General features: G+C 44.7%; 1 protein-coding gene across 1 annotated transcript in view; it reads right to left on the bottom strand.

Annotated features, from left to right (window-relative positions):
* Positions 1 to 6155: 6155 nt before the first annotated feature.
* LOC135242599 (synaptotagmin-9-like) overlaps positions 6156 to 18482 on the bottom strand; it is a 56032-nt gene continuing 43705 nt past the window's right edge. The window contains exons 4-6 of the mRNA XM_064313750.1: positions 15437 to 15557; positions 11202 to 11376; positions 6156 to 6916 (exon numbers count right to left, since the gene is read on the bottom strand). Coding sequence (XP_064169820.1) covers positions 6748 to 6916; positions 11202 to 11376; positions 15437 to 15557 — 465 coding nt within the window. The 3' untranslated portion in view covers positions 6156 to 6747. The remainder of the gene's footprint in view (positions 6917 to 11201; positions 11377 to 15436; positions 15558 to 18482) is intronic.

Below are 18482 nucleotides of genomic sequence, written 5' to 3'. Positions count from 1 at the left end.
GCTGGAAGCTGATGCTGTGGACGTGGCTGAAAGAGGCCAGTGCAGTTTAACGTAGGGACTACAGTGCACAGGGTTCAGCAGGGTTTGCAATTAGGAGGATGGGCGGGCACATTTACCGTTACATTACAACACTTACCTTTGTGCCTTTAGCAGTCATCAGTGTCACGACTGATAGCAGCAGGTAACACATAAACCCATGATATGACGCCAAGTGCCATAGAGGGTGCCAGAGGAGGAATGAGAAAGCACTGCTTTCACCTCCAAATACCCGACGTTCCTTGTAGGGGACATCGGTGCCTGGACTTAAGCTCCAGAACCATATATTCTGCTATGCTGAAACGTGCTGCTCGAGGGACATTCAATAATTTATTTAATTTATTCATTTAATAAATTTAATCTTAATCTTAAACTAGTAAAGTTAACTGAAAACAAGTTCTCATTTACAATAACGGGCTGGCCAAACACAGCAAAATACAATAAAATAAATCTAAAACAAATGATGTTTCTGAAAATGCAATTTGATAGTTTATTTGATGGGGACAATGCACATTAATAACATATCTGGTAAATGGTAAATGAACTGCATTTATATAGCGCTTTTATCCAAAGCGCTTTACAATTGATGCCTCTCATTCGCCAGAGCAGTTAGGGGTTAGGTGTCTTGCTCAAGGACACTTCGATGCCAGGCGGGTTTGAACGCAACCTCGACTGCAGTCTTACTCTGAGTATGTTGCCACATATCTACTGTATAAGCACCAGATCACCAGAACAAATACCAGTGTCATTTTCAATATATATACACTTAATTTCCATTCTCATATTAACTTCTTGGTTCAATATGCAGGTAATGCAAATGCATTGGGACAGTGAGTTTTGTAGTTTTGGCTCTGCACTCCAGCGCATTGGATTTGAAATCATGTGTCAGGGAAAGGACGGGCACTTCAGGGCTGGGGAGCTTGGAAAACAGAGAGAGTTTCCCGCTGATCCAAATACAATGAGTAATTAATCGCTTTATTGTGTCAATACCTACATCTAATGAACAGTTATTGTCCATGTATTTTGTCCACTAATAGAGGATACTAACACGTGAAGTTGTGTGGAATGGCTATTTTGTTTTGATGCACTTTGACGCCCCTGCCTTTGACGTTGCCATACCTTTTTTCTTTTGATGATTGGCTGTGTAATACCTTCACTGAACAGCGCATTGAAGACATTTTGTCGGGACAATTTCCCACATTTTTTACTAAAACCTACTTACAGTTACGCGCATAATTTTAACATAAGGAATCAATCTGCGTATTCTGTATTAGCTTGAGCAAGGGTAGCCAACTCTGAGTCTTTTGTGGTGGTATCTGCATCTTGCTTTGCAACCTGGATTTAATGTCCCCCCCCCCCATTCCGACGTGTCCTCAGGAATGTTTTTGCCACCCACAGAGAATGCATCAGCCCAGAGTTTTAAAGGAACGTCCTCATTCAAATATTGGATGAATTGCCCGTCCGATTTCTTCAAGGGCGCTGCCACGATGTCTTTGCCTACGAGCCACCGCAGAGGAAAAATCTTTTGCTCAGGATAGTCTTTTCTTTAACGGTTAAGAAAGTAATAAGATCTCAACTGTACATCTTTTTGAGATCACCTCAATCTGAATTGTTGCTCCTAAAACCCCCTTAGGAGAAAAGATGAGATAAGATGAGATTTGAGATGAATTTGAGACGAAGTAAGTAAGACGAATGGATATTGAATTGTGATGCGGTTGTTTCTCATGAGGTCACTATGAGAAAACGGAGACATATTTGAGAAGAATCATGAGATCCTAGGAGTCATAGCTCAGTTAGACATAGCTTTGAGCTGTTTCTCTGATTTCATGGTCCCATGTTCAGGAGACTTAAATTTAAGACTTATTTAAGATCATTTAGAGATCTCTTGTTTTGATCAGAGTAAGACATAAATGAGATCATGTGTGGTTGTTTCTCCTGAGTTAAATTTGAGAAGTAGGAGAAAAAGCCTTTGGTCTCACCTTAGTATTAAAAATGGCTCATTTGTGTCTAGGAGAAATGAAAGAAACAACTATGAGATCTCTTCTTGGATTTTGCTTTCCCATGGGACGCTCTCACATGCCACGATGACTTCGCCTTCAAGCCACGCCCTCACACGCTTCGCGGCGTGACGGAAAGCGCAGTTTCCCTTTGGTCAGGTGACACGCGAAGAGCGCGAGCGACTCGCAGACCTGTTTTTCGCTTCCCCGTAACTCCACCCCCGGGACCGTTCAGGTGCCCACGTTGCTTCTGTCGGAAAAAAAAGCCCAACTGCCGGTCCACTCACCGGTCTTCCTTAATGGACACGTCCCTTCTCCTCCGTTCTTCTCCGGAAGAGGTCTGGTGTCATTTTTTTCAGAGCGGAAGGAAAATGGCTGAAACCCTTTCAGCGAATTGGCCACTTCAGTGTGGTAGAGAGTGCAGTCGTCTGCGCTGATGTTGTCTGGGAAAGACTTCAGTTCTCTGCAGTCCTGGGATTCTACTCAGCTCTTCTTGCATATAAACTTTTCATCAATAGGCTTTTTTTCGTTGTCGGGCAGAAAAGCGAAACTTCCCAACATGGCTTCTGTAGTTTTTTTAAATTTATTTAAAAGTTTTGTAGTGGCAGAAGTTCATCTGAGTCAGTTCCCCCAGTAGTACTGTTTACTGACACATTTACATCAAAAGTATTATAAGGCTTTGATGCTCTGATGTACAATTAGCCTCAGTGATGGGGGGTATCATTGCCGAGGGAGGAAACGGTTTCAGTTAGCACGATTTCCCCATCTCTTCGCCTGGCTGCTAGCAGCCTGCGCCAACGCGTTGACTCCAAAGCTTGGGGGTGTAAAGTGTGAAGAAACTGTAACTGGTAACATCGGAGGGGTCACACACACACACACACATACATGCACACACACACATGCACGCACACACGCACGTACGCACGCACGCACGCACACACAGCACATGCACACACACACACAGCACACACACACACACACACACGCACATGCACACACAGCACGCACACATGCCGACGCACGCACATACACACATGCACACACACACACGCACGCGTACACACACACACACACACGCACACACACACACGCGTACACACACACACACACAGGCACACACACACACACACACATGCACACACGCACACACATGCGCGCACACACACAGACACACACACACATGCACACACACATACACATACATGCACACACACTAAACACGCACAGACATGCACACACACGCACACACACTACACACACGCGCGCACACGCACACACACGCACACACATGCACGCACACACACATATACACACACACACATGCACACACACACACACACACATATACACATACATACACACACACTAAACATGCACAGACATGCACACACACACATACACACACACTACACACATGCGCACACACACACACACATGCACACATGCTGCACACACACAACACACAACATATCACACACACCACACATGCACATGCACATGCACACGCACGCAGGCACACATATGCACACACACACAAACACACACACACGAAACCTCTGTGCTCTTGCAAACTGATGGCGGGTGTAGCTTAGGAACAGGCTGAAAAGTGTTCAAGGGCATCTGAAATTGTGAGAAAAAAATCGTTGTAAAAAAACTGTTTAAAAAGAAGAGGACGGAAAGACAATATGAAAAGATTTATAAATTCCTTTCAGGCATCAGTGCAGTGGTTAGGGAACCGCAATTAGCCAGTGGTTGTAGGTTCCGTTCCCAGATGTTTCACTGCCGTTGTACCCTTCAGCAAAATACTTAACCTGCACTGCTTCAGTACATATCCAGCTGTATAAATACACTACATGTAAAATAAAAAAATAAGATGCCAGCCGTAATATCTAAAATTTAAATGAGCAAGCAGCTTTCTAAAATAATCTTTTGGTCTTTCAATGCAGTTAGTATATGCACAACATGTTAAACAAAAAAGACTTGGTTGCTGTGTCAATAAGATGGGGAATCACATTTTAAATGGCATGTTTGGGTGTAAACATTTTACAAACCGAGTGTCATTTTCATTCAGCACCTCTGAAAGCAACCTGCCGGTCTGATTGGCAACGTGCAGGCAGTACATAACAGCACACCTCTAATCATCTTTCACTGCGACTTATTCAGCAAGGAGAAAGAGGGAAAGCGTCAGGCGCTATTTGCATTTTTTTTTTTTAAAACACACATTTCCATGTGACAACATGCAAAGGGTTAACTTCGAATCAGTATCCTAACAGTTCTTTGCTGTTATTGATATAACAGTGCTATTAACTACAATGTTTTAAAATTCGGCTGCCCCTCCCAAAAGACAAGTTGGCAGCTTAGTAGATCAGACAGAAGACGTGTTAGATACAGCTAAATATTTAGCTTAATCGTCCATTGCAAAAAACATGGGCGTCATCTCTCAAACCACTTAAACCAGGCACTTTCCTCAAGCAGCTTCTAGTTTGTGAGTGATGTAAGACAATCACAGCGGTGGATCACATCATGGTTAAAGCTGAGGATCCCTGCTGAAAATTCCGGCTTAGACCGGCCTAAGCCGGTCAAGCTGGATTTAACCCGTTTGCGCAGGCTCCCTAGTGGCCAGGACACTGGCGTCCAGAGGTTGCTCAACTCAGACATTCAGTGCTACTGCAAGCAAACTATGAGTGGAAACAACAAGCTCTGTATTCTGGCTTTATCAGTTGACAATACACAACGACAATGCAAAGTACGCAGTGCTGCTATTGTCCCTTAGTTCGTCCATTTAACAAGCACCGCCTCCCTACAGTCTCATCTGCAACTACACCCCCCCAAGCATGACACACTGGATGATAGTATCTATCTGGGAGTTCATAAATATATTCTCTCACCACCAACACAAGAGGAATTTGCTGTGTAATCCTACCATGTCATTCTACCCGCGATATTTGAGACTACATGTGGCCTGTCTTGAACAATCCGTTTGAGAAATAAACAAGCAAATGAAAGTGGGAGTATGCATTTACATCAGCCACACGCTAAACCCCACTGGCTGTTCACACCATTATAGCTCTTTCCAGTTCATTCTGGATTGATTGATGGAACTCTTTTATTTTAATTAGAAATTTAGAACAACAATTGAGAGCCCACATGCAACAGCTTGAATTGTTGCTTTAGTAAATTTTGTGCAGTCAATCATAACAGTTTGCAGTAAAATACAAGCACTCGTTGAGGTGCAATTGAATTATTCCTTTGGTTTTTGGAGGATTTTACTAAATTTTGTCAACTCTTCAGCATGGCTAAAGCGAAATCTTGCCTTGCTGACATGGATTTGGGGAGAAGGTCTGAAGAGGAGGAGGAAGTCTAGCAATGTTGCATAGGAACATGGTACAAGTGTCTGGGTTTGTGTGCGCTGTGATGGACTGGTGACTTGTCCAGGGTGTATTCTTGCCTCTCACCCAATGCATGCTGAGATTGGCTCCAGCACCCCAGTGACCCTGTCCAGGAATGAGCAGGTCAGATAATGGATGGATGGATGGATGGATGGACAAGTGTTTTGCTTCATTTAAGTCATTTTCCAAGTCTCTCTGATGCATCACATCTGGAGTTATAAAGCCGTCAGTAGGACACTCCCTAAATAGGTGAGGATTGGCCATATTTGGCCTCAGCACAAAGGGGTCATGCTGTGTACTCGACACTTTCAGCTGGCCAACCAGCTTACCTGCCTAAATAGGCAGCTGGTCCACCAGTTTGACCACCAGCTTACTCTTCCAGCTTAACCAGCTCTGACCAGCCACAGACCAGCTCTGACCATCTAGAAGTGATGAAAACACAGCTAGAACAATCTTAAACCAGCCTAGGTTACTAGCTGGACTTGAGAGATCAGGGATGAGAGATAAGGCTGTAGTTGCAATATTAATTTCAATTTCATGCAGGCACACACACATGTACACATGAGCACACACAAAAATGCACACACACGTACACACACACACACACACACACACACACACAAACGATACATACTAAATATCCACCACTCTGGGCTGTTAGGATTCAGTTTGCAAACATGTTACAAGAAACACCAATGGGCACTGAGATTATGACTGTGACGTAAATTTTTATATATAAATATTTATTAATAACATTTTAAAGGACATTTTACGTACTAGGTCTATAAACAAATAAATAAATAAATACCCACATTACATTTCACATGTGTTCATATAATTTGTCACATATTTGAACTCAAAAAGCTGAACAAAGAGAATCAAAAATTGAAACTTTCCCACAAAAAAAGAACCCATGCACTGTATTCAAAGAAATCCAACCTTTCATGATTTAAATTGATAATAATAACAATGTGAGGTGCAGATGCACGTTTAAAAAAAACAAAAAAAAACCACCAAGACCATGTAGAAAACATTTACTCTCAAACTAAAGCTCTCATAAAACTGTAGCATCTTTAGATTTTTGTTCATCTATCTTTTTTACTGAATAGAAAACAATGAGGGATGACCACTCAACATGCAACTGAATCAACGTCCCCATGCAAAGACATCTCTCCTTTAGGCACAGAATGGATGGGGTTCAAGTCGTCTTCTTCTGAAAGCGTGTGCACGTCTGCGATGACCTTGGACTCTGTGTTTTCTTTTGTGGCATTCGTTGCCCTTCCCCCATCACGGCCCTAGGGGGAGGGGGGGGGGGGGGGTTCTGACTATGGAGATGGTGGAGGTTTCAGAGAATTGCAGGACCCTCCTTGGCTCCCGCCTGTGGTCCCTTGCCCCACCCACTGTGGAACACAAAGAAAACATAAAGAGTCACCTGAGCCAGGTGGAGAAGATAACAAGACACACATTGCACTCAGACTGTAGTCTGCTGAGGAGCTTCACCCTTCATGGTGTGAGGTTAGAATGTAGAATGTTCTTAACTGAACATTCTAATCCTGATGTAAAAATCACGACTAGTAATCGAAAGCAACAAAGTTCTAGAACGCTGACAAAAAACATTCCGAAAAACCTACCCTTCAAAGGGTTAACAGACGTGCGTGTAGACCAACATTAATAATTTGAATGCAGGCATTAAATAAAAAATGGAAAATCAAGCTGACCAGCAACCCAGACTATTTGATAGGATCAAATCAACAAAATTAATTCAGTTTGCAATGAAACCTGCTGAACAAATGGAAAAAAACTGTAGTGTAGACCGGGGGGTAGTGTCATGTAAAAAGAGTTTTTAAAGACCCTGTGCAGTCAAAATCATGATTTTAAAATGCTTATATTGTAACCAAAGAGTATAAGGTTACTTACACATTGATTTTAAAAGTATTTTCATACATGTATGTAATGAATAAGATTTTTTTTCCTAAAAATTATATTAAATATATATTAAAAATATATTAAAATTATACAATGCTCGACATTGTGGCCTGGCGGATTATTTGGTACTGGTGGTTTTGAGACCAAATTTGTGAATGTTTCTAATTTGCATTGACCAATGTGCGGTGGCCAAAACACACACCCAGTATGAATATTTATGTGGTGTGCGCTCCCAAAGTTCAAAGCCGGTTGAATGGACCGGTTCCGGTAAGCATCCGTTCGGGCTAGATGACCTTGTGCTATTCTGCTAATCGAATCAAGCCTACAAACTATAACGTTACCATTAACCTCATCTCCCCAATTTACTTGCTGTCTGGCTATCGATAATTTTGCTAATGTAGCTATGAGCTAAATGGTAAATGGTACTTATCTTGTGTAAATATAGCTAACGTTAGCTGGCGAGTATAACGTTACTTTATTCTCCAGACTGCTATAACGTCACTGCCGGAAAAAAACAATCGATAATGTTATGTGCTGCTATCGTAGGTTATCCTAGAACGTTAGGGTCCTATATTGTAGGCTGTAAGTGAAGGGCTCATACATATACAGCTCAATATTTCTAATGCTGTTATTGCTGTACTTGTTATCCATTATTACGGTCGTATGATAACTAGCTAACGTTAGCTAACAACTGACATTATGTGGAGTGAGTGCTGATCCAGGTCAGTGGGAGTGAGCGGTCTGGGCTGTCAATCAAAAGTGAATGCATAAATTTATTAGGAGAGAACTGACACGCCCAGCCAGTCTTGAGTGTGCTATATTAAGAAATTCAGGTTTTACATAAAATCAGGTTTTTTATCTTTTCAAAGTCTAGAAAGTAGAAAAAATACACACACACATATATATATATATATATATATATATATATATATATATATATATATATATATATATATTGTAATTTAGTAACTAAAGGAACCATTTAAATGTAACAAAAGGGAGGCTGCACAGGGACTTTAACAAAACATATTGTCAAGTTTACAGTTTCACCTGGATATTTCCCCAAATTTAGAATAACAACTCACTTTTGACAAGGTTGGAAAAAATGCAGCTGAATCCCCCAGAAACCAAAACACTGCTTTCTCTACGTCCCTGTTACGCAAATCACGGTCCTCGAGGTCCAAGAACTGTTGATTTTCCACACTCCCTTACCTGGGAGTCAGGTGTGAACACAGTCTGGCCAATCGGTAGCACTAATTGTTCAGTTAATTACCCAGGGGAAAAGAAAACCAGGGCCTGATTTGGATGCAAGGTCCAGATTTGGGTATCCATGCTCTACGTAACGCTGCAGTTTGGGCTAACTGAAAACCCAGAGGCATGTGTAGTGTATCTTGTTAGTTCTTCCACCATCTTTTCCTGAGGTCATCGCCATCATCAGTACAGGGGACCAGACCGTGTGATGGAGGGATGTAATTCTGATAAAGGGGGAGGGATGGGGCGGGGGGGGGGGGGGGGGGACCTTGTGTCCCATCTGTGCTCCATAATGGACTTGAAAATTTGATTCTATTTTTGAAAATGGCCTCCTTGGTTCCAGAATTCCCTAGCGCACCCCTGCCATGCTCGTGTCCTCAAATCGCTTGTTGTCCGTGCGCCAATTAAATTTCTCCCCTCCGCAGGAGAATGCAAAACTCTAATTGAATTTCCTGCATTTGCCTGAATACTTGTGAAGTTTGAACCTTGTAAGTTAAACAAGCAGAAGAGCAATATTTGCACTCTTAAGCCAAAAGGAATGATTCAGGGTCACAGTTTTTGGTACACATTTCATTTATTCATTTATTTTATCCCTGCACTTTGCCAAAAAATGTCTGTCTGCCTGTAAGAAAAAAAAAAGACATTGAAGACAGTTGGAGACTGAAAGGGGGGGGGGGGGGAGGCAATTTTAACGGCAGCGCATGCGAAGCTAAAGGCTTACGCGGAGTCTGACCTTGACCGAAACGCCGTGGATGCAGTTCGCTGAATAACAGACTAAAGCTTGCGGCCTTGAGGGTCGTCGCGGCCCGGACTCCGATTTCAAAGCAGCTCGGGGCGAACGGCTCGGAGAAAAATTCAAGAGAGCGAGCCGCTTCGTCCAAACTGGAGGGCGTTTCTCGAAACTTTGAAGTAAACCCGAGCCGGACTGTCTGCGGCAAACAGGCTGGTCTTCACTGCCACAAGGAACCAATGGTTTGAAGACCGCAGGAATAGGGGCCTTCCAGATTAAGGTTCATCCCTTGGTGCAGACTTGAGTTCCCAAATTCAATATATATCGGTAAAATATGCGTTTTAAAGTACATGTTGTATGTTTCAACATCGGCCGTGCTGCTACCCAATCTTAAGGTTTTGATAAAATAGAGTTAGGATTGCAAGTCGACTATCTTAGTGAATAAATTCTGCAGTTATGAACTGCTTTGTTTTGGACCTTTGACAGGGATGGGCAGTATTTTCAATGCAGGGTCTGCATTTACATTATAAGCATTTCACACGATACACGTTTCTTACCTCTTTTTATGTATGGTTTATACCTTCAAAGCATTTATACCTGCAAAGCAACCATCACGTTTGACTGGTTGCGTAAAAGTCTGTTGTCACGTCGTATTTGTGTCCTCTGAACAGTGAGTGGCAAGTTCCGATCCATGCAGTGATTTTCGTTGTTTTCCTGATCAGATGCAAACGGCCCTGCTGTATGCGGGCTGCCGCTAGATGGCTTACTCACAGGCAGTGGCGGGTTTACGGGGACCATCGCTACCCCGGGTGCCGTGGGTCCTGGTCTGACACGCGGCTTGCTATCCACTGCCTGGAACGTGAGCTGAGTTCGCGTGCCACTTGAGGATCGTCGAGATTTTCCCGCAAACCTGAAGCTGTAGCGACTTCTCATCAGTCCTCTGCTTCTCATGTCACACTCGAGCCTTCTACTGGACAGAGTTCTCAGAACTTTACTCTGTTCTATCAACTCTTGAGGCTAACTGTAATCTTTCTAATCAACTGAATCTCTCACCTGGAACAATTTGGATAATTATACATTCCCAGAGATAATATCATTGAAAATAGTTTCTCACCATCATTCTTTTAAAGCTTTTTCATGTTCCACACATTCTTTCTGCTGTGTTGTGAAAACTCAGAGCTGAGCTAAAGGTGTCAGTCATGCGGAAAATGGTACTTTAAAGCAGAAACAGGAGAACAGGACAGGTAGCCTGATCTGAGATCAGCACCTCCTACTCTGAGGTCAGCATACCTACTCTGAGATCAGCAGCCCCTATTCTGAGGTCAGTACCTCCTACTCTGAGATTAGCACCTCCTGCTCTGAGATCAGCACCTCCTATTCTGAGATCAGCACCTCCTGCTCTGAGATCAGCACCTCCTACTCTGAGGTCAGTACCTCCTACTCTGAGATCAACGGCTCCTACTCTCAGATCAGCACCTCCTACTCTCAGAACAACGGCTCCTACTCTGAGGTCAGCACCTCCTACTCTGAGGTCAGCACCTCCCACTCTGAGATGCCTTATGAATACAGGCCCTGATCTGGGATCAGTTTGGACTTTCAGCTCGTAACTGTTAAGGCTAGGATACGGGCAGGAGAAACCTGATTCTAGATCAGCGCTCAGTGATGCATACCAATGAAGCAGAGCATCTCTTTTCTTAAACATCTTGAATATTGCATTTTTTAGCTTGTCATTCTAATCACATTTTTCAATAAACCTTTTTTTAAAGCGTATTTCTTTCGCCCAAAGTCTTTGCAGGAAGTGGGAGAGGGAATTTTTGAAACAGGAAGTTAATATTTGATGTAAGAATCAAATTCTTCTGTGGTCTGGGTTCTCACCGGTCGTAGTCCATCACAGCTATTAAAAGGCTAATTTGGTCGATGTTTTCTGGCGGGACATCAAAGACTATGGCTTCGTTGTAGACGGGGTTCAGCGTGTTCCTCTTTGTGGATGTTTTTCTTTTCTTCAGCCTCCGTCCTTCACACATTAGGGAAACCTTTACGTAAGGATCTGGAAGAGACGAGCCAAGAAGGAATAGAATGTTTAGGAGTGTATACCATACCATCTGCAGTTTGTATACAGAATGAGAGATTCTGAAATTATGAAGGCTGTTTATACACACACACACTGAGAGTTTATGAAGACAGTTTATACACACACACTGAGAGATTATGAAGACAGTTTATACACACACACTGGGAGTTTATGAAGACAGTTTATACACACACACTGGGAGTTTATGAAGACAGTTTATACACACACACTGGGAGTTTATGAAGACAGTTTATACACACAGAGTTTATGAAGACAGTTTATACACACACACTGGGAGTTTATGAAGACAGTTTATACACACACTGAGAGTTTATGAAGGGAGTTTATGCACACAGAGTTTATGAAGACAGTTTATACACACACACTGGGAGTTTATGAAGGGAGTTTATACACACACACACTGAGAGTTTATGAAGACAGTTTATACACACACTGAGAGTTTATGAAGGGAGTTTATGCACACAGAGTTTATGAAGACAGTTTACACACACACTGAGAGTTTATGAAGGGAGTTTACACACACACTGAGAGTTTGTGAAGGGAGTTTATGCACACAGAGTTTATGAAGACAGTTTATATACACACACTGAGATTATGAAGGCGGTTTACCCTTTAAAACTGTACCCAATTATGGAAAGCACGCTAACATGACATCGCTATGAAAGATAATTAAAAAACGCTGATAAAAAAGGTGGCAATTTCACACAATGTGGCAGTGCCTCAGTAACCTAGGGGAACCATTGCTGAAGACATAATGGGTGGAAAACAGAAAGCGGGTCTCAAGCTTATCATTATAACAGCAGAGACCTCACGGCATCGCAGAAAAGGAAGCAGCGTTCGCCGCGTCAGACCCAGGGGGCTTACACAGGCTGAGCTATCCCGAGGTTATGAAGGCGGGTTTGCACGCGCGTGACCAGCCTCTGCGCGTACTGTGGTGAATATCACCGCGAACGCACCACGTTCTCTTGCTGTAATGCTGTTGCTGGGTTGCAGAATGAAGTAGAATGTGTGTAGCAGAGGCCGGGAGAACAGCACGTGTATGTGGGACGCACGGTCCCGTTTCACAACAGAGAACCGCCAGAACGCGACGCCCCCTCCGTCGGTCCGCGTCACGGACGTGCGCGGAGGCGCCTCGCGAAAGCGGCAGCGGTTGTCACGTCACCGCACGCTTCTCCGCTTGGATTGCTCGCGCTGCCGCGGACATCATTATCTCGACAGACGCGCGCCGGTAACCAGAGGTGGGTAACCCGGCTTCAAAAGAGTAAAAAGACTGACCATGTATTTGCTCTAAACCAGCTGATTACAATAATTAGGTCTCCCATCATGCTGAAGAGTTATGCTAATTAGAGTCGGCTGGTTTAGTGCATGGTGGTGGAGCAAATACACGGTCAGTCTCTTTACTCTTTGAAGCCGGGTTACCCCGCCTCTGCCGGTAACAGCGATGTCGCGGTTCATTCGCGGGAGTACCAGAGAGGCGGCGGTCTTGACCGGACTGACCACATCCACATAAACAACCTGTTAACCTGCGCCGCAAAAATATGACGGCGGCCAGTGTTCCTGTCTACGCCGTGATCGCAGCGTCCATAAAACGTGTTTATGTAAATGTGTTTGTGCGTTGTTTATTGACGACATTCCCTGTAAATTCACTGGCAGCAGTGTAGTATAACGGGCAAGGCGTTGGTCTTGTAACCTGAAGCTCATGGGTTCGATTCCCCTGAGCAAGGTATTTAACCTGCATTGCTTCACTATAAATACAGCAGCGTAAATTGATGCAGTTTATATACAGTTGAGGTCGAAAGTTTCCATACACCTGCAAAGCAAATTTACTTCCTGGCAGTTTTGAGGTTCCAATTATTTCTACAAGTCTTATTTTTCTGTGATGGAATGATTGGAGCTTAAACTTGTTTGTCACAAAAAAAAAACATTCATGAAATTTGGTTTTGTAATATATTTATTCTGAGTTTTCTGAAACAAAAATATACAAACAGGTTCAGAAATAAACATACAGCGCTTCTAATATTTGGTCGCATGACCTTTAGCCATCTTAACCTCAAGTAGATGCTTTTGGTAGCCATCCACAAGTTTCTGGCAAGCTTGTGGTTGAATCTTGGACCACTCCTCTTGACAAAATTGGTACAGTTCGACTAAATTTGTTGGCTTCCTGATACGGACTTGTCTCTTCAGCAGTGTCCACATGTTCTCGATGGGGTTGAGGTCGGGACTCTGTGAAGGCCATTCTAAAACCTTAATTCTAGCCTAGTTTAGCCATTCCTTCACCACTTTTGAGGTGTGTTTGGGGTCATTGTCTTGTTGGAAGACCCAGCTGCGTCCAAGACCCAACTTTCTAGCAGATGGTTTCAGGTTGTCCTAAAGGATTTTGAGGTAATCCTCCTTTTTCATGATTCCGTCTATTTTTTGTAATGCACCAGTTCCACTGGCAGCAAAACATCCCCAGAGCATAATACTACCACCCCTGTGCTTGACAGTAGGGATGGTGTTCTTGGGGTTGAAGGCCTGACCTTGTTCCCTCCAAACATATCTCTGGTCATTGTGGCCAAATAACTCAATTTTTGTCTCATCTGACCACAGGACCTTCCCCCAGAAGGCTGTATTTTTGTCCATGTGGTCATTTGTAAACTTGAGTCGAGCCTTAAGGTGCCGGTTCTGGAGCAAGGGCTTCCTTCTTGCACAGCAGCCTCTCAGACCATGGCGATGTAAAACATGTTTGACTGCGGACTTTGATATCTGTATTCCATCAGCATGCAATTCATTGCAGATCTGCTTCTTGGTGATTCTTGGTTGCATCTTGACCAGCCTGACCAATTTTCTCTCAGCAGCAGGGGAGAGCTTGTGTTTTCTTCCTGTTCGTGGCAGTGACACAACCACTCCATGCACTTTAAACTTAGAAATAATGGTTTGCACAGTAGATCTTGGTGCCTGTAACAGCTTTGCAATGTCTCCGAGTGACTTTCCTGACTTGTTCAAGTCAATGATATGCTTTTTCAGATCCATGCTGAGCTCTTTTGACCTTCCCATTGTAGTGCAGGCTGGTTGTGACTAACGAGCCCTTTTTAAATTGCCTCAGAGAAGTCATCAGCTGTAGTCAATCATGATCACTCACAAGGAGTTAAGGGGCCATGCCACAAAGGAAATTTGATTGTCACAACTTTCTATATCATCAAAATAGATAATTTAAGTTGCTGTATGTTTATTTCTGAACCTGTTTGTATATTTTTGTTTTCAGAGAACTCACAATAAATATATTACAAAACCAAATTTCATGAATGTTTTTTTGTGACAAACAAGTATAAGATCCAATCATTCCATCAAAGAAAAATAAGACTTGTAGAAATAATTGGAACCTCAAAACTGCCATGAAATAAATTTGCTTTGCAGGTGTATGGAAACTTTCGACCTCAACTGTATATATGTCTGCTAAATGTTTCTAATGTAAAGGCATCATTTTGGAAAGGGTTACTCATTTTTTTGCACTACCTTGTTTTATTTTTTGCCCTTTTGCAAAGTGTGATCTGCCATGGCCTTCAGCAGCACCTGTATGATCTCAGGAGCTCATTTTAAACACATTAACTCCACGGTGCTTTCTCACTTCGAGAAATCGCATTTTGCACACATCTTTCTTGACCGAGTCAGGAAAACGAAGTCTCGCACAAATCCAGAAGGGATTTTTGGATGAAGCCGCGACAACAAACTAGCCATTGAACGATGGCCCAGGATTCCTCTGCGAAACCAAACGTACAGATGTGATATATTTCTCGGTTGGAGATTCAGCCTGAATAAGGTGTATCTTGTTTCAATATATTAATTAGAGGAATATCTCACATCGTAAACTGATTACTCAACACTGAGATACTGGTTTATGTGGTTATACTGGTTATAGGAATATGGTGATTACATGATGCTGCAGTCCAAATACTTGGATATTCAGCTAAGTGTCAGAGTGTTCATCCATGTAAAAAGGTGACTAGCGATGTTGAGAGGAGACGCAAAGTCTTACCTGACGCGCCCGTGATATCCATAGCTTTCAAATTCCGCGCCTTGATCATAGTGATGGTGAGCCGCCCGGCCGTGGGAAGGTAGCAGAGCGAGAACATCAGATCTCCCAGGTCCACGTTATCCTGAAAACAAGCAAAAACGTAAACGAGCGCGACCAAAGACTCTCTGCGCTCCAACGAGAAGATCAACACACAAGCATTGGACTGAGTGTAGCACAGTGGGTAAGGAACTGGGCTCGTAACCGAAAGGTCGCAGGTTCGATTCCCGGGTAAGGACACTGCCGTTGTACCCTTGAGCAAGGTACTTAACCTGCATTGCTTCAGTACATACCCAGCTGTATAAATGGATACAATGTAAAAAAGTTGTGTAAGTCGCTCTGGATAAGAGCGTCTGCTAAATGCCTGTAATGTAATGCATTGAGCATGTCGGCAGGACACCGGCCTCGGTCCGGGGCGCAAAGAGGACTCCGAGCCGTGAGACGGGGGGTTTCCTCCCGTTCGTTCCGGAAAGCCTTCCGGGTCGGCGGACGCGTTTCGCGGGCTTCGCGGGAACGAGGAAGCGTCTGTTTCGCGCGTCGAGAGCGGCTGTTCAATTATCACCTCTCTGAAAATAGCGCTTTCTTTTTTTTTTTTTTTTTTCCACGCCATGCAAAATGTTTTGAGCAGCGTTCCTGGCCCAGAGCCCTGACACCTCCACCGGTGAGGCGTCTGGCTTCCGTTTCACCGCTTTACCTTTCGCTTTGGATGAAGATGGGCTCGGGGAGGACAAGATGCTTCTGTTCTCTGTCACGGTGAACAGTACAATCAGAGGGGTGTCGCCAGGGATCTCAAGGCCCCAGGAAATGATCTCACGTGGAAGGCCCTCCGCACCAGGCCACCCCATCCTTCCACCATTACAGCACAATGTTTTTGGGGACCTCAGGAAACATTCTCACCCCTTCACCCCGAACAATGAAATGCTAAGTGTTACTTCAACTCCAACGGAGCTTATATGGGATCAAATGTACTCTGAGTAAAATGTACTCTGTCAGTGTTGATTTTGGTTGTCATTTGTATACCTGCCCAGGGACAACAGATGTAAATTAGCTGCTAGCTAACTCTGGTGCAATTACCTTTTAATTGTGCACTGTCCCTGTAAAAATAAACAATAAAAAAAAAAAAAATATATATATATATATATAACAGCGCCTGTTAGGAGGACGAGGCCTGGTCTTAATTTTTCAGGCATTTATCTCGGGCACCTAAGTCCCGTCACGCCTCTTAATTGCCTCCAGCTGTGGGAGGAGAGGGCCTGACGGAGCAGGCCGCCGTCCTTCCGGCAAATTCTCCTGGGCCCCAGGTGCTTCTCGGCTGGAGGGTTTTCAGCGATTACCGGGAAAAGGTCACCGAGGAGCCTCTGCTGGGGCCCTCCTGCTGTACAGCAGGGACACCTCCCTCTGTCACACGGGGACACCTCCCTCTGTCACACGGGGACACCTCCCTCTGTCACACGGGGACACCTCCCTCTGTCACACGGGGACACCTCCCTCTGTCACATGGGGACACCTCCCTCTGTCACACGGGGACACCTCCCTCTGTCACATGGGGACACCTCCCTCTGTCACATGGGGACACCTCCCTCTGTCACACGGGGACACCTCCCTCTGTCACAAGGGGACACCTCCCTCTGTCACACGGGGACACCTCCCTCTGTCACAAGGGACACCTCCCTCTGTCACATGGGGACACCTCCCTCTGTACAGGGGACACCTCCCTCTGTCACATGGGGACACCTCCCTCTGTCACACGGGGACACCTCCCTCTGTCACAAGGGGACACCTCCCTCTGTCACATGGGGACACCTCCCTCTGTCACACGGGGACACCTCCCTCTGTACAGCAGGGACACCTCCCTCTGTCACACGGGGACACCTCCCTCTGTCACATGGGGACACCTCCCTCTGTCACACGGGGACACCTCCCTCTGTCACACGGGGACACCTCCCTCTGTCACAAGGGGACACCTCCCTCTGTCACATGGGGACACCTCCCTCTGTCACACGGGGACACCTCCCTCTGTACACATGGGACACCTCCCTCTGTCACACGGGGACACCTCCCTCTGTACAGCGGGACACCTCCCTCTGTCACACGGGGACACCTCCCTCGTCCTGGGAACTCCTGACACGGGGACACCCTCCCTGGGGACCCTCCTTGCTGCCTCTGGAGGGTCCCACCGCCGCTGCAGAAAGCCTCCCTAAAGCCCGTCTGTCTGTCGCGCTTCAGTAGGGCTAACCGCAAAACAGCCCACACGCAGCACAGTTAGTCTCTGTGTGTTAGTGTGTGTGTTTGTGTGTTTGTGTGGGTATGTGTGTGTTTGTTTGGGTATGTGTGTGCGTGTGTGTGTGTGAATGTGTGTGTGAGTGTGTGTGTGTATATGTGTGTGTGTGTGTGTATGTGTGGGCGTGTGTGTGTGTGTGTTTGTGTGTTTGTGTGGGTATGTGTGTGTTTGTTTGGGTATGTGTGTGCGTGTGTGTGTGAATGTGTGTGTGAATGTGTGTGTATGTTTATGTGTGTGTGTGTGTGTGTATGTGTGGGCATGTGTGTGTGTGTGTGTGTGTGAGAATGCATATGTTATCATGTGAGGGTATATATAGTTCTAACCAGTTAAATGTGATTTATTGCATTAATATTTCATTAATAATTGGCCTGATGTGGGTGCTCTCATTCCACTGATCTCCCTCTTTTAATCGTGCCGGTCCTCTGTTGCGTTTGGATGTGCCGCCCGCTGTGAGGCTAGCCCCGTTAGCCTGTTCAGCTATCACACTTCCAGAGCAGAAGTGATTAAAGTTCCGGCCTCTCGTTCCGTCTCTGCTTCGCCAGCCAGTGTAAATAATGTAAAGCTAAGGCCGTCCCTACAGGGCTCACCATGCCCACTGACAAATGCCACGGCCCGAGAAGAAATGCCACGGCCGTTAAATAGCACCACACCCATGAAAGTCATGCCATCGATATCCAGAGGAACGTGGAGCTGGGCAAGCTTTTCGTTTGCTCTTAAAATGGAGAATGT

This window comes from Anguilla rostrata, chromosome 16 (genome assembly GCF_018555375.3).
Source record: "Anguilla rostrata isolate EN2019 chromosome 16, ASM1855537v3, whole genome shotgun sequence".
In the NCBI taxonomy this organism is placed as follows: domain Eukaryota; kingdom Metazoa; phylum Chordata; class Actinopteri; order Anguilliformes; family Anguillidae; genus Anguilla; species Anguilla rostrata.
Note: the sequence above shows the minus strand (reverse complement) of the source record. Positions and strands in the feature narration are given on the sequence as shown.